The sequence below is a fragment of the Ciona robusta genome, chromosome 3 (genome assembly GCF_009617815.1).
Source record: "Ciona robusta chromosome 3, ASM961781v2".
Lineage (NCBI taxonomy): Eukaryota > Metazoa > Chordata > Ascidiacea > Phlebobranchia > Cionidae > Ciona > Ciona robusta.
The window spans coordinates 5165993-5180086 of NC_143237.1; the positions used below are offsets into that span (position 1 = coordinate 5165993).

At 34.1% G+C, this 14094-nt stretch overlaps 3 protein-coding genes across 6 annotated transcripts; 2 read left to right on the forward strand and 1 right to left on the reverse strand.

Moving 5' to 3' along the window:
• The first annotated feature begins 102 nt into the window (after window positions 1–102).
• On the forward strand, window positions 103–2792 carry LOC149738436 (homeobox protein Hox-D3-like). Its single transcript, XM_089873764.1, has 3 exons — window positions 103–597; window positions 1096–1279; window positions 1353–2792. Exons 1-3 carry the CDS (start codon window positions 280–282, stop codon window positions 1475–1477), a joined length of 627 nt encoding a protein of 208 aa, XP_089729890.1. The 5' UTR covers window positions 103–279; the 3' UTR covers window positions 1478–2792.
• LOC149738437 (exocyst complex component 7-like) lies at window positions 2633–9603 on the forward strand. 2 transcript variants are annotated; one of them, XM_089873727.1, is made up of 21 exons: window positions 2633–2791; window positions 2913–2978; window positions 3564–3663; window positions 3776–3860; window positions 3945–4050; window positions 4161–4284; window positions 4530–4616; window positions 4710–4767; window positions 5018–5054; window positions 5115–5173; window positions 5420–5484; window positions 6489–6592; window positions 6792–6896; window positions 7033–7152; window positions 7353–7451; window positions 7623–7685; window positions 7871–7991; window positions 8257–8377; window positions 8574–8742; window positions 8896–9071; window positions 9395–9603. In XM_089873727.1, the coding sequence occupies exons 1-21, from the start codon at window positions 2738–2740 to the stop codon at window positions 9498–9500; spliced, it is 2025 nt and encodes a 674-aa protein (XP_089729853.1). In that variant the 5' UTR covers window positions 2633–2737; the 3' UTR covers window positions 9501–9603. The 2 variants fall into 2 exon arrangements, with proteins under 2 accessions (XP_089729853.1, XP_089729854.1); XM_089873728.1 differs by lacking the exon at window positions 5420–5484 and adding an exon at window positions 6050–6075.
• Window positions 9523–14094, reverse strand: LOC149738438 (L-xylulose reductase-like). Of its 3 annotated transcripts, XM_089873760.1 has the most exons (12): window positions 13952–14094; window positions 13744–13884; window positions 13389–13553; window positions 13195–13304; window positions 12705–12863; window positions 10988–11109; window positions 10640–10737; window positions 10417–10571; window positions 10316–10358; window positions 10089–10253; window positions 9795–9912; window positions 9523–9722 (listed from the first exon to the last, which is right to left on the reverse strand). In XM_089873760.1, exons 6-12 carry the CDS (start codon window positions 11037–11039, stop codon window positions 9610–9612), a joined length of 744 nt encoding a protein of 247 aa, XP_089729886.1. In that variant the 5' UTR covers window positions 11040–11109; window positions 12705–12863; window positions 13195–13304; window positions 13389–13553; window positions 13744–13884; window positions 13952–14094; the 3' UTR covers window positions 9523–9609. The 3 variants fall into 3 exon arrangements, with proteins under 3 accessions (XP_089729886.1, XP_089729887.1, XP_089729888.1); XM_089873761.1 differs by lacking the exons at window positions 12705–12863; window positions 13195–13304; window positions 13389–13553; window positions 13744–13884 and having other exon boundaries at window positions 13952–14024; XM_089873762.1 differs by lacking the exons at window positions 10988–11109; window positions 12705–12863; window positions 13195–13304; window positions 13389–13553; window positions 13744–13884 and having other exon boundaries at window positions 13952–14018.

Below are 14094 nucleotides of genomic sequence, written 5' to 3' on the forward strand. Positions count from 1 at the left end.
ATCAGAGCTCGTTTAAGGCAGCTCTGTAGCATAATTTTCTCATTTGCCTAACAGCTCGCTAATTACATTCGGGGTTTTGCGCGCGAAAGAAAGAGGTTCTTGTATGTGAGAAAGCTGATGTTGTTATTGCAAGCTCATGAAACATGCATAACCGCTTGAGGTAATTATTGTGTCTTAATTGATACAAACGGCTGTCTATCTCAGACTATATATAACACTGTGGTTGTCGTTTTACGACCATTCTGGAAAACAGTTCAATCTATATACCCAGTCAGCAGCATGATCGAGAACGAGTTACTACCATTGGATTTATCCAATAAGAAACACTCCAACCAGCAGAATGACGATTCTAAACAACATGCTTGCGAAAATCAACAAACGAACAAAGATATTCCAGAAAATTTCAGCGCATCACTTTCGTTCAGAAATCGTTACGAAGCAATGCACAGAGAAGATGCAATACGGCGTCATAGAACAGCCTTCTCTCGATCGCAGTGTGTTCGCTTGGAGCAGGAATTCTTAAATGACAATTACTTATCAAGATCAAAGCGTTGCAACCTTGCCAAGGATCTGGGATTATTGGAAGGTACAATAAAGGTGAGCTTTAAAACTATAGAGTATAGAATAGACCTAACCCCTTTGCAAATCCACTGCGACACAGCATGTTTTATTATCACACACCCACCATGGCAAAGTGTAAACGCCAGTGGTCACTAATGAATTGTACGAACTAACAGCATTCAGACACATACATTAACGAGGTGTATATTTGAACCCCCGTATTATAACGACTGTGGTTTCACGGTCACGCGAAGATAAAGCAAGTTAAAATCAATTGAAATAGATGAATTTGCGTCAAGCATTTTATTAAAATCGGTATATAGTGGATTGGGGTAAGATGGGACACCTTTTCATTCTATTTTTTTCTCGTGTCGTTAGGTAGCAAACAAAGAACAATCAAGGAATTATATTATCATATCTTCACGACTCCCATATAGACCGTTGTTAATTGTTTAAAACGCGATATTTAGATATTTTGTGCCAAAGGTGTCTCGTCTTTCTCACCCTATTATATAAAATAAATTTATGTTACAGGTTTGGTTTCAGAACCGAAGAATGAAAGAGAAACGGAAGCGGATAGCAATGTCTGCTTTTCATAACTATAACCAGCAGTGTATGATCAGAAGCCCATTTATAAGTAACTCACGAACTGTGTTTCCACCTCAGGTTTTGCCTTACTTTCCATACTTTCCAGCAAACTCTCCAAATGGTTATTACGGTGAGATACAATTTGAAATAGATAACTGGTGTATTTTAACGAATTTGGGAATTCAAAATTTATTTTATTTTAGGATCACATCGCGATCATATAAATGCAGAAATGCACATGCCAGAGACAAGCTGTGAGTCATTATCTTCCTCATACGCAGGAGGGACGTTTCAATCCTTCCGAACATCATCATCAATTCCTCATTAGAACTCTACATCTCTGTCGCACCTATTTGTTGGGTATCGTTCCACGTTCTTTGCTTTTTATTCATCACAACCTTTGTTGCAAATCGCTTATTAATAAAATTGTATTATGTTTGTACCAGTTTGTACTACATAGCAGAGTTCGTATACATGTTTATACATGGACTCTGATACGCAGTGGTAGGTAGTTGCATTATTCTTTGTAGAAAGCGTAGTAAGCACATACAGGTAGCAGCGCATCACCAAAGTTTATAAAATCACTGGACATTGCGCAACACTATTTTTTACCTTAATATAAGATTTCTACAAGATAAGATATTGGGGAATACCCGTAATTTATTGTTTTTGCTTTTTCCTGCCAAGTCGTTTTACTTATGAAGTTGAGCTATACATAAAACACAAACAAATGCGTCGGTCATTAGTGTACACAAATAAGCCTTTGTATAGGTATTTAATGATTTATTGAACCTTCAGTCAACATATGTGGTGAACCGCAATTCTCCCAAATGAGACCGGTATATCGTATAGTATATCAATAACATATATTCAGCTTTTTAGACATTAGGCCTAATAAATAGTGAATGCATATAATTTCCAGACTCCCGATATAGAACTGCAGCGAAAACCGTGAGCATATTGTTACGTATATTTGATTTCGTTTTTTTGGCCGTGCAAATGACATTGGGATATAATTAGTAAAATCAGTAAGTTTGTAGTGATCAACGTGTGAAAGAGGTCAGTCTAATTGTTTTTTTTTTGTTCCGTTTACCGAGATTGCATGACAATATCGCTGGTGGTGTGTACCGCCATTAAACAAGTAACTGCCACAATTTCCTATCGGTTTCCTAATCCTGATGTTCGTGGACTAGGCTCAATGCCAAGACATTGTATCTGTATTTTGGTTGTGTGTAACTGGTTGAAAGCTTTTCTTCTCGCTGTTCACCTCTGTATAAAATGCGATTGCGACATAGATTCTCCAGCTTTGTTGAGTCCCAAAGGGAGATTATCGTAACCGTTACCTCGCTGTCAAGTTACTAATAAAGGAGTCGCTAAGTGTTGATCTGGTTCTAATCTAATTCATCCGTAAATAGACGAGGTACAGCATATAGTACATACGAAGAGGAATACGACTCGACCAAACCCAACAATGTCATCTTATTTACCTGGCTTTATTAATTACAGTTGTTTATTATCATTGATAAACTAAAATTGACAAATAAGTTTGTAACTAAAGACACCCCACTGGGTTTAAACATACCAAATAATGATGGAGCAGACCCAAAGAAGAAAACAAGAAATTGAAAATCGGTTATCTGAAGTAAGTGATAACTTTGCTTTAGCACAGATTTTAAAATTTTAAGATTGTTTAATGTGACGTCACTTTGGGCGTTAAGTTGCACTACTATTTATTGCGCCACATCATGAATTTTTTTTTTCAGGAGAAAAAAAGATCTGAAATGATTAAAGCAAGTTTGGAAAAAGCCGACCAGTTGACCAACAGCATGGTGTCTTAAATATGCTTTAATTATTTAAAATTCATGCTTTTGTTTTGCTAATACCCTTTTTGCATGGTCACTTTTATGCGCGTAAGTTCTCGCATATTTACGCGCAAAAACAAAGTTAACACGCATAACGTCATAAGCGTGTCATCTTCTGTAGAAGGTTGGTTGTTACTCGCGTTATGGGACTAAAGAAAAGTATTGGGAGGTACAGTTTCACTTTTAAGAGATTAACCTTTTTCGGGTATTATTTTTACAGTTTTTAGTTCGTAATAGCACCATAAAGTATCAGAACTTATTTTATAAACTACATTTAACAATATTTTGTTAAAATAGGCTAACTCAATGTTGATATGCGCATAAACCAATGACCATGCAAAATAGCGCGGTAAGCGAGTTATCATATGACGAGTTAGTGCGGATCGTTATTTGCATTAACTTTTTACCATGCAAAAAGGGTATAAGATGTTTGAACTTTAAACCCCTGCCAACATTAACTACTGTATGTCTGTATAGTTCAAAAAATGGAAATAGGTTATGTAAGATATCTGCACTGGTAAGATGAAGTTTTAAAAAATGAAGTTTTTTTAGGTGACAATACTCAACCAGTTTGATGAAAGGTTGCATAAGTTGGAGGATACAATCTTGCCTGTTCACCGAAAAACTAAAGACCTACAAAGACTTCAAGACAGTACGTAATTCATATCAAATATATTGAATAACAATAAGTACTTGTAGTATGAATTTTAGGGTGATAAATAATTTATGATTTAAAAAAAAATAATATTAAAAATTTCCTCCAGACATTGAGAAGACTCTGAGTTCATTAGATCATGTGATTAGTTATCATCATGTTGCTCATGATGTGGAACCTATCGTGAGACAAGGGTGGGTGGATAATATATTCATAATTTTTTCTGATAATATATTCATAATTTTGTTATGTATCTTAGTAACTTAATTTTTTAACAGTCCATCTCGTCAAGTTGACAAGTACTTATCATGCATGGAGCGACTTGTTCAAGCAGTTAATTTCTTCTCAGAAAACAATCCAGACAGTCCGGAATTAAACACAGTTGTAAGATTTTTAATTTTTGTGTGGTTGTTATAATTTAAATATTTTGAATTACACATAAACTTTAACAAGATTCTTATTGTGCAGCATACACTTAACTTTTTTGCATACAGAACACATTATTTACAAATGGAAAAGATGGTTTAGAGAAAGAATTCCAAGCTCATTTAAGTCGGCACACTAAACCAATGCCACCTCAGAAAGTCGTTGAGATGATTAAAGCTGAAAACATGGAAGGTGAGATATGCTTACATGTTTAAGGTTTATATGATGCACATTAGTCATCTACATTTTAATAACGTGTTTTATTGTGATTTGAATCATTTGTTAATTCAGTAATGTTTGATAAAAACTTTAACAATTTGACTTTGTTAAGCATGTAGGATGTAGGCATGTAGCAGTCTAATAGTATGTAGAAATGTAATAATTTGTAAGGTTCTGTTGTTCAAACGGTGATTCTTATTTTTTCGGGTTCTTAACAGCTGAATCTTACACCAATTTGCCAGAGAAGACAATGTCTGATCTATCTCAGATGGCAGAATGGTTGTCTGGAGCTGGCAAGTCCCAAAGTAAGTATTGATTATTAACATAATATCCTGTGATGCTGCCTTTATTTATTATAATTTTATTTATTTAAAGTTGATTCCAAAATGTTTTGGCAGGTTTCGTGAATGTTTATTCTGACATTCGCTCCAACAATTTGATCAAGACATTGAATGGGTTCGTTGCACTCAACTTTGATTTTATAACAGCAGCACAATATATTTGTTAATATATGCACGATCACAACAAACAACAGCATTATATAAATTATATGATATATAATTCAAGAGAATTAAAAATTAGCCCTTCTGTAAAAGTGACTTTAATTAAATATTAAAACTTTAAATTCAACAAAAATATACACTAAAATGTGTTTTAAGTTTATTCAAATTAAGTTTTACGTTTATTCAAATTTTCTTTTAACTAGGTTGAGTGATCATATAAAAGGGAATAATTTAAACACGGTGAGTGTATACTGTCTCGTGTTTACCATGTGAATAGAATGTTAAAAATATCATCAACAGGGAAGAAAAATTAGTGTAGCTGTTACTACACCCAAGAAACCTGGTAACCGTCGAGCAAGGTAAGGATAAATTAAATTTTTCTTATTGGTTGTTGCTGCAATACTTTATGCTGGAAGTTTTTGGATGGTTATCTTGAGTTTGTCGTCAGCTGTCAACACTACTACTGTATAATGGGTAATGTGACGATTCGCGCCTAAATCCCAGGTGCTTACGGTGTACCTGCCATAGGACCTACTCGTTTGTGACAGAATAAGCATCACTCTGCTGAAATGTCTGTGGTTTTGGTTAAACAGTTTTCCTTGCAGTAACTTCCGCAAGCCGAGCACTTTGTTGAGAAAAGAGTCGCTACAGAGTCTTAGTAGTATGGGAGGTATAACAGTACGCTGACGAGCGTCAACCCGTTTTTAGTTGGTGATATTGCTTGTCGCACATTCATGTAGTGAACCAGTGATTATGTAGTTGCAATCACTAACAATTAGGACCAACACAGTGTAGAGAAAGTGGTGTGTCACATATGATGATTAAAATTCCAATGTGGTGGCAAGTTTTTGTTGAAAAATTTATTGTAATTTCATTTAGTTCCTAACAAAACTAATAATCATGCAGATTATGTAAAAAATAACCCCCAACAATTATTTCAAAAATCATCCATTCAATTTCTATTTTGTACTTTTTATTATAAATTGAGATGATTACAAGTTTAATAATCTGTGATAAAGTTAACAGGCACATTAAAAATGTTGACTGAAGTATGAAAAAAAATTATACTGGTTAAAGTTGCCCTGATTAAGGGTAGGGGTTGTGGATGGCTGTTTTATAAATTGTGATGAAATCCAGCCATTCCAGCCAAATTATATGTGTAACTAACTTTTAATGTGGTAAAGTTAATATGAAATTAACCATATTTGGACATGGCTTTGTGTTTGAAATTACAGGCAACATGATAGAAGAAAAGATGCAGGTTTTCCCTGATAAAATCACTTTTATTTTACTCAGCATGCCACAAGGCCCAAGCATTCACATATTGCTATGGAAAATGCAGCTTAGCTTCACTTTTCACACCCTGAAAATATTGTTGCTTTGTATTTATTTTTTTCTGGATTGACTTTCAAACACATTTAAGCTGAGATAGACTTTTCACGCTCTCTATCATCTGCTTTAAAAATAAACCACAATAAACGCTAAGGCAGCCATGTTTCAAATCCTTATTACTAACCCTTACTTTGCAATGCAGCTTTATGTTACATATAGTTACTTGCATGCATGCTTATTTTTATACCTTTGCATGTGTTATTCATTTCATTCTTGCATGCGCGTTTTTTACTCGGCTCACTTTGTCTTAAAACGGTCTAAATTTTCCAAAAAATCAACCAGGCCTGGGCAAGTCTTCCCACGCACCCATTGCTGAAGAGGAGATAATAGAAATTGAAATTGAGCCATTCGTTGCCATGGTATCTGCATGCGCAAAACTATTTGTGGTAAGTACATATATAGTTGTTACAGTATTGCAATAACAATTTCCTATTCCATGTTTTTGTGCAGTGAGTTTCCCAACAACAGGTTGTGTCATTTATTTGAAATTCTTGAAGGGAAGAAACCGTTCTCAAACATCTCTTCCACCTGATTTCTAATGAACATACAAATTATTAATTATGATTTTTGTTTTACAACTTTTAGGTAGAGCAGAGTATGATTCAGTCAGTTATTCCAGAAAAGAACAGACGTCAGGTATTTGACAGCATCATTACTGAATCACTGAAATCTGTGGAACAAGCTGGCAATGTAAGTCTAAATTGCATTAAATAAAGAATTAAGTTATAAAATTACTGTGTAAGTATTACAAACAAAGATTGTAAGTATCTTATATTGTATAATCATGAATCCAAATAATATTCACTTTATGCAAATTTGAATGCAGAAAATTGTTGAATACGCAAAGCAGTGCATTACCAGACATGACCATCCTTCAATTGTGAATGTGTTTCCTGCTATTAAACATCTCAAAACAACCCTGCCCTCCTACCAAGCTGTGTTAAAGGTACTTTTTGGCTTATTAAGTAAATATTTATTTACGGTCCAACTTTGGTACTGAAAAAATGCAACTGAAAGTAAAGGATAATTACTTTAGCTTATTTATTTTGGTATAGAAAATAACTTATTATTTTACATCAAAACATCACATTCTCATGCGTTTATTTTCTTATCAAGTTAGTTACTCGTTTTAATATTATGTCTTAGGGAGTTTCTGAGATGAATCGACTTCGAATGCCGAGGTTGATTGGTGAACTTGAAACTGTTGGAGTGAAAGTTCTTGAAGATTTCTCTGATTGTGTGAAGGTAAGTAATGAGTATAAAAACAATCTATAGGTATTTTACATACAGCATTTTAATGCATGACTTCAATAACAAATTGTTCTTTTATAAAAAAGTAGATATATTATCTCTTTTATGTTTCCACTCCTTCTTTATATATAAACTAAACATAATAATGATAAACCTTTGAAACAGAGTGACCCAGAAAAAGAATCCAATATGCCAAAGGATGGAACGGTTCATGAGTTAACTAGTAATGTAAGTATCATGTGAATGATGTTGGATTATTCATGAAACAGAACAACTCAAAACCATAGCATATTTAAACTAATTTAAAAATTTCAAAACAGTTTATAACAGGTTTGAATGTAAAAAAGGTTGCAAGATTGTAACCAAAATAATTGTTGAGAGTCACACCAGTTATCAAATTTTTATCTTCGCAGACAATGTTGTTCATGCAACAACTTGCAGACAATGTTGAGATTGTTGGTGGAATGCTTGCCTCAAAGTTCGAGTCTCAGCAATCTATGGAAAAAATACGCAGCTGTCTCGCAGATTATATAAGTAAGAATTTTTGTGGTGATCTGTCCATCACTGTAATAAAGTCACACCTTATATTAAATGGCTTAATGTTTTGACCAGTTCGGAAATGTGATTTTAATTATGTTGCTAATAAAAGGATATATTAAATTAATTGTACAACTCTACATTCTCTTGCTTTAAATGGCAGTAGGTGATGCAGTTATTTCTCTTTTTTTGTAATCTCTTTATTACTAATTTCATTTTAAATATAGCAGCTTCTATCACTTACCACACTACAACCATACAGGTCAAGTTCTTGGTGCTCTAAAACTAAATCTGGAAAACAAGTCTCGTGTTTATGAGAATTTATCACTGGCTGCTGTTTTTCTTCTCAACAATTATCACTTCATTATTACAGCACTTAACAGGTACCTTATCTCTCATTACTGGGCTTACTGACAAGTTAAGTAGGTAGACTAGCACTGTGTTTGACAATAACCATAAAGTTTCAAAGTAAAAATAATTTTTTATGCTAGTCATGCTGCACATACCCCAGGATTTCTCTTTTAAATTTAACATAATATTTGAATCTTTATTACTGAAAATTATATTTAAACTTTTCAGGCATAACTTGCTAGGCTTGGCAGAGATAGCCACACCAGGTATAGAGAATTTGTACAGAGGTTTCATTGACCATCAGAAACAAGCTTACCTGCAGTGTTGGAACAAATTTGATAATTATCTTAAAAATAAAAACAAAGGTGTGGAGATACAGGCTCAGCCTGGTGGAAAGGTAAGACACACCAAGTTAAATATAAACTGACATTTAAAGATTGTTACTGTATTTTCCATTGTAATAGAGGAGTGTGCACTTAACTAAGACATTTATAAGCATATCTGACCCTTTAACTACACAATGTAAACACGAATGTACTCTCTTTCACAGTTAAAGGACAAAGACAAATTAATTGTGAAGGACAAGTTCAAGACGTTTAACAACGACTTTGACGACTTGGTCAAAACTCACCAGCAGTGGGCGATGCCAAGCTCTGAAGTTCGAAAGGAGATCAGAAACTCAGTGAAAACAAAACTCGTCCAACCGTATGCTGAGCTTCATGAGAAGTATGTTTTACTTAGTATAAATTGTGCAATTAATCAAGTAAATCTTAAATTTTAAAAGTTAAATCATGTTTAAACTATCTTTTTGCACATTTACTTTAAAAAAAGCTAATCTCAGCAAAAAAATTACTCTGCTTGTTAAATTTCCGTGGTGATGGTTCTGGGTACCAAACTGTTTAACCAACAACTCAAATCAAAAAAATTAGCCTTTTTCGAAAACCCTTTTTTAAAGAGCAGCTTGTAGATATTTGATTCACTCAGTTCACATGAGGCTTGAGCCTGGGTCAAGTATGTTGATAATATACATCATAAACTAATGCTTTCAGGTACAGGATGGTTCAGTTCACCAAAAACATCGAGAAGTATTTAAAGTACACACCTGAAAGTGTGGCGGAGAATATTGACCGAATGTTTGGGCAGAATGCTTCATAATCTTATCCATGAATAACCAACACTGCATGATTGATGTTGTATTTAAAAATTATTGTACGATGATTTGAGTATACAAGTGCAATAAATTATATGTAGGATGTGATATAGATTAAGTAGTAAGAGAAGCAAGACATCCTCCGTCAATAGGAAGACATGATCCAGTCACCATTCCGGAGTGATCACTCAGAAGAAATAATATCACAGATACCACATCTTTAACTTCTGCAAAATAAAATTCATAATTTAGATAGCAGATCGCTTTAGACACAACAGATAGAAATGTTTGTTTCCTACCTGCGAATCTACCCAATGGGATTATTCTTCTCATTGGATCTGCCTTGACTGGATCACTCCAACCAACTTTTCCCATTTCAGTGTTTACCACTGTTGGATTAATTGCATTTACTCGAATCTGAAAAAAAGCATTGCAGTGGTTATGGCTGATGAATCCCGTTAGTACTGCAGTCCTTTTTAAGATTTTGATTAGTTATCTATTTAAGGCATTTCTTGAATTGTTGACAGGTATATTAAATGCTGTATGAAGTTTTGAAATACAGTAACTGTCAATATAGAAACATAAAACTTTACTTTGTGAGGACCAAGTTCAAGTGACATGTTTCGCGTTATTTGATCAATTGCAGCTTTGGTTGCACAATACACTGTGTGGTTCTCAATCCCTCTCATAGATGCCTGACTGGACACATTTACAATGGAACCTCCTGTTTTTCTTTCTATCATCCCTTTTGCTATAATCTAATAAAATAGTTTGGTATTTTAATTTAAATGAATATTTAGGGACATTTTATTTATCTCACTTGGGCAACAAAAACTTGTGCTTTAACGTTGATGGCAAATGACCTGAAAAAAATGCAGTGTAAAACAAAAATGTTTTGCCAACGTTTAAAGAATGTCTTACTTGTCAAAGATTTCCTCTGTCACTTCTAAAAAAGGCTCAAGTATTGCTATTGCTGCATTATTAACCAGCAAGTCAATTGCACCACATGATTTAACAGATTCTTTCAAAGCTTCAGTATCAGCCAAGTCACAATGAACAACATGTATCAATGGACACTGTAACAAACACATCATTTTATAATCAAGCTTCATGTTAGAAATATTTAAAAGTTCAGAATTAATACCTCTTGCTTTAGAGAATCAAGGTCAGACTTAGTTCGACTGAGAGCATAAGTTTCAGCTCCACATTCAACAAGTTTCTTTGCTAAATCTCTTCCAATTCCTGTCATTAAATGTAACTTACTTTATTCTCATGTAGCTGGAAAGGATTTTTTTATGTGTGGATGATAAAAATTAGTGACCACTGGGCTAGAGCAATTGCCGTTAAGTGTCTTGCCCAAAGACACATACGCCAACAATGGCAGCAGCGAGGCCTTGAACTCAATACTTTGGGTTATAGGCAGTGCTAACGAACTGTGCCACGTGGCACGTGCTGTCAATGTTCTATCTATGTAAACATAACAACTTTGTACCTTTTCCCGCACCAGTTACAAGAGCTCTCTTTCCATCAAATCGAATGTTCATTTTTACCAGATACAGAATAACTTATTACAATGTTTCAATAACACTGTTAAAGCATTAGAACTAGCAGCACCTGGAAGTACACACAATAGGAGAAGTAGCTAAATAAAATTGCAAAGATGTAAGGAACACAACGTAAGGACACAAAAATTATGAATATTCAAGGGTATGAGGTTTGAGAGTTAGGTTATTAAAGTGCCAAAAGAAGTATTTACAAACATTGGTGCAATTAGCGCATCATTCACCATATCAAGCATATCAAGAACGCTTGGAAATTATTAATTAAAATTGCAACATATGTCGAAACATTGTTAATATTATTACACAGAGAGAGAAGCAAGACATTCTCCGTCAACAGAAAAACATGATCACCATCCTGGAGTGATCACTAAAAAGAAATAATATCACAGATATCACATCTTCAACTTTTGCAAAGCAATTTACCAAAGATGAATACCCAAAGTTTTTAATTCAGCATAAACTGATCAAGGCTTTGCTGCTTTTTACACCAAAGGAATCATATTCTATTTTAAACAACCAAAGATATAACTAAATTAATAGCAAAAGTGGGCAATATACACCGAGATACACAGTTTAAGTAATGCATTGGTTAAAGGTTATATTAAAAGGTAGAATGTGATATAATGTCTAAAAACATTACTTTTTTAACTAAAAACCATGTGCAATCCTAACCGTTGAACATAAATTTAGTTAAAAAGATGAAAATCTGCAGGCAGGATCTCTTCAGAACTTACACCAGTTGCAGTGGTCACTAAGTCTGTTTTAAACAGTCATTTTTATCTTATCTTTTTGGACAATAAGGGTGCGATTTCCACAATGCAATTTTCAATTCTATGATAAAACCTGCCTCGTGATGTGCATGAAAAAGTCATATGACGAATAACAACATGATTTGCAACCGCATTGCAATGGCAGAGATCCATAGTCATACTGTAGTCAAGCGAGTAGAGCCCGACCGATATTGCTTTTTTCGAACCGATACCGATATTTTGTAAATTTCAGTTGCCGATAACCGATATTTTAGTACACCTAAAAAACTTGACTGATTAAAACGGAAAAATCTGATATAGCTAATAAAAATCAACTAACAGACTTAATTATTATTAATTAGTTATTAGTGAACTTGTAATTACTTAATTGGTTAATTTGTAATTTTTTCAAATAAATTTTACCTCCCTTCCATTAAACAAACATTATATTTATCAGCTAATGCAGTTTATTTGTGTATCACGTTGACGCGTAAAGACGCGTAAGTGACCTAAAGTAACCTCGACGTTACACGCGCCTGATAAACATGACATGCGGTGGACGCGTGATCAGACGCTTTGACCTAGTTTAATACGTTAGATTTTTACGAACGAGTTGAATTAGGTATACGAGTGAGTTTACGTTTATGAACAAGGTATCGCTCTGCATTAATTCTTACGAACGCACATTGCTGGCCGTCTGGTTACTTAGCGCCGATAATATCGGCCGTTTTTTGCCCTTGCCGATAATCGGTAAATCACCAAAAATGCGGCCGATATATCGGCTAACCGATAATCGGTCGTGCTCTACAAGCGAGTCACAAAAAGATGCCCAGAGGGTGGTATTACACATACCTAAAAATGTTTTAATATATATCACACTAGTTAGAGTAATACCAACCAATTCAACAACTAAAATCAAAGAAAAGCTGTTTATCATAGTCTTCATTTAAGGTACTGTAACCGAAAATTCCCTTCTAGTATCCTCACAATGCGTTTTCAAGGCTAAAAAAAGCTTTGGGAAACCTGAACAATTCTTGTAAACAAGAAAATCGCAAATCTGTATTAGAAAAAGAGTTAACAGCAAAAACTTGGGACAAAACGGTAGTATTAAGTTTGCCAAAAAAATGTTCTAAAACTTTGACATAACAATACTTAATTTTTTTTAACATGTGATGATGTTTTATTGCTGAATTTAAAAAAATTACTTTCTCTTTCTAATGAGACTAAACTTGCAACCGAGTAAGGAGAAATTACAACCAACAGCTATTTAAGTAACGTGTGGTCCAAAACCGACTGGAGTCGCCGTGGACAGTTAAAGGGTTAATGCTGCGGGAATTTTATGGACTGAATAATTTGTAATCATAAGGCCACAACCATACTGGATTTACCTCCAAACTCTCCAAGTGGAATTAATTTCATTGGTTCTGCTTTGGCTGAGTAACTCCACTCACTATTTGCCATGTCCGTGTTTATCATTGTTGGATTGACCGCATTCACTCTAATCGGGATGAAACAAAATCTGGTTACAAAACAAGCTCGGAAATGCTTTGTGTTCTCTGTTGTATACAATATTTTAAATTACTTTGTGTAGGCCCAATTCCAATGACAAGTTCTTGGTTACATTATCCAATGCAGCTTGTGTTGCTCCATAAATTGTGTGGTTCTCAATCCCTCTCATAGATGCTTGACTAGACACATTCACAATAGAACCTCCTGCGTTTCTTTCAACCATCCCAAATGCTACAATCTTAACAATACGTCAATCATAAAAAATAAAATTATATATTATATACATACAGTGTAATTTTGTGTAAAAATTATATAGTGTAATTTTGTGTTCTTTCAAATTAATGTTGAACAATATACAAGCAAAAAGTGTTGTATACATATGATGCATTTTCCCTAGATCCTAGTAAGCTAAAAGTTGTTTTTCTCACTTGTCATAAGCTTCTCACTAAATTGTAAAAAGGTTTATGATTTGATGTAACCAGCAAGTCAATTGCACCAGATGATTTGACAGATTCTTTCAAAGCTTCAGTATCCGCCAAGTCACAATGAACAACATGTATCAATGGACACTGCAACAAACAGTCATTTTATAACAAAACTTCATGTTTGAATTAGGTAAAAGTTTAGAAGTAATACCTCTTGCTTTAGAATGAAGGTCATACTTAGTTCGACTGAGAGCATACATAAGTTTCTGCTCCACATTCAACAACCAGTTACCAATGCTCGCTTCCCAACAAACTGAATGTTCATTTTTATAAAAAAAGGTCCTAAGATCTAAA

Excerpts from the sequence above, each read along its gene's own strand:
- LOC149738436 (XM_089873764.1), top strand. The coding sequence starts at position 280 with ATGATCGAGAACGAGTTACTACCATTGGATTTATCCAATAAGAAACAC. Across the intron at positions 598-1,095 it reads TATTGGAAGGTACAATAAAG|GTTTGGTTTCAGAACCGAAG; the intron begins GTGAGCTTTAAA and ends TTTATGTTACAG. Across the intron at positions 1,280-1,352 it reads CTCTCCAAATGGTTATTACG|GATCACATCGCGATCATATA; the intron begins GTGAGATACAAT and ends ATTTTATTTTAG.
- LOC149738437 (XM_089873727.1), top strand. The coding sequence starts at position 2,738 with ATGATGGAGCAGACCCAAAGAAGAAAACAAGAAATTGAAAATCGGTTA. Across the intron at positions 7,992-8,256 it reads CTGTCTCGCAGATTATATAA|GTCAAGTTCTTGGTGCTCTA; the intron begins GTAAGAATTTTT and ends ACAACCATACAG. Across the intron at positions 8,378-8,573 it reads ATTATTACAGCACTTAACAG|GCATAACTTGCTAGGCTTGG; the intron begins GTACCTTATCTC and ends TAAACTTTTCAG.
- LOC149738438 (XM_089873760.1), bottom strand. The coding sequence starts at position 11,039 with ATGAACATTCGATTTGATGGAAAGAGAGCTCTTGTAACTGGTGCGGGA. Across the intron at positions 10,572-10,639 it reads TTGATTCTCTAAAGCAAGAG|TGTCCATTGATACATGTTGT; the intron begins GTATTAATTCTG and ends TGTTTGTTACAG. Across the intron at positions 10,359-10,416 it reads ACAGAGGAAATCTTTGACAA|GTCATTTGCCATCAACGTTA; the intron begins GTAAGACATTCT and ends CATTTTTTTCAG.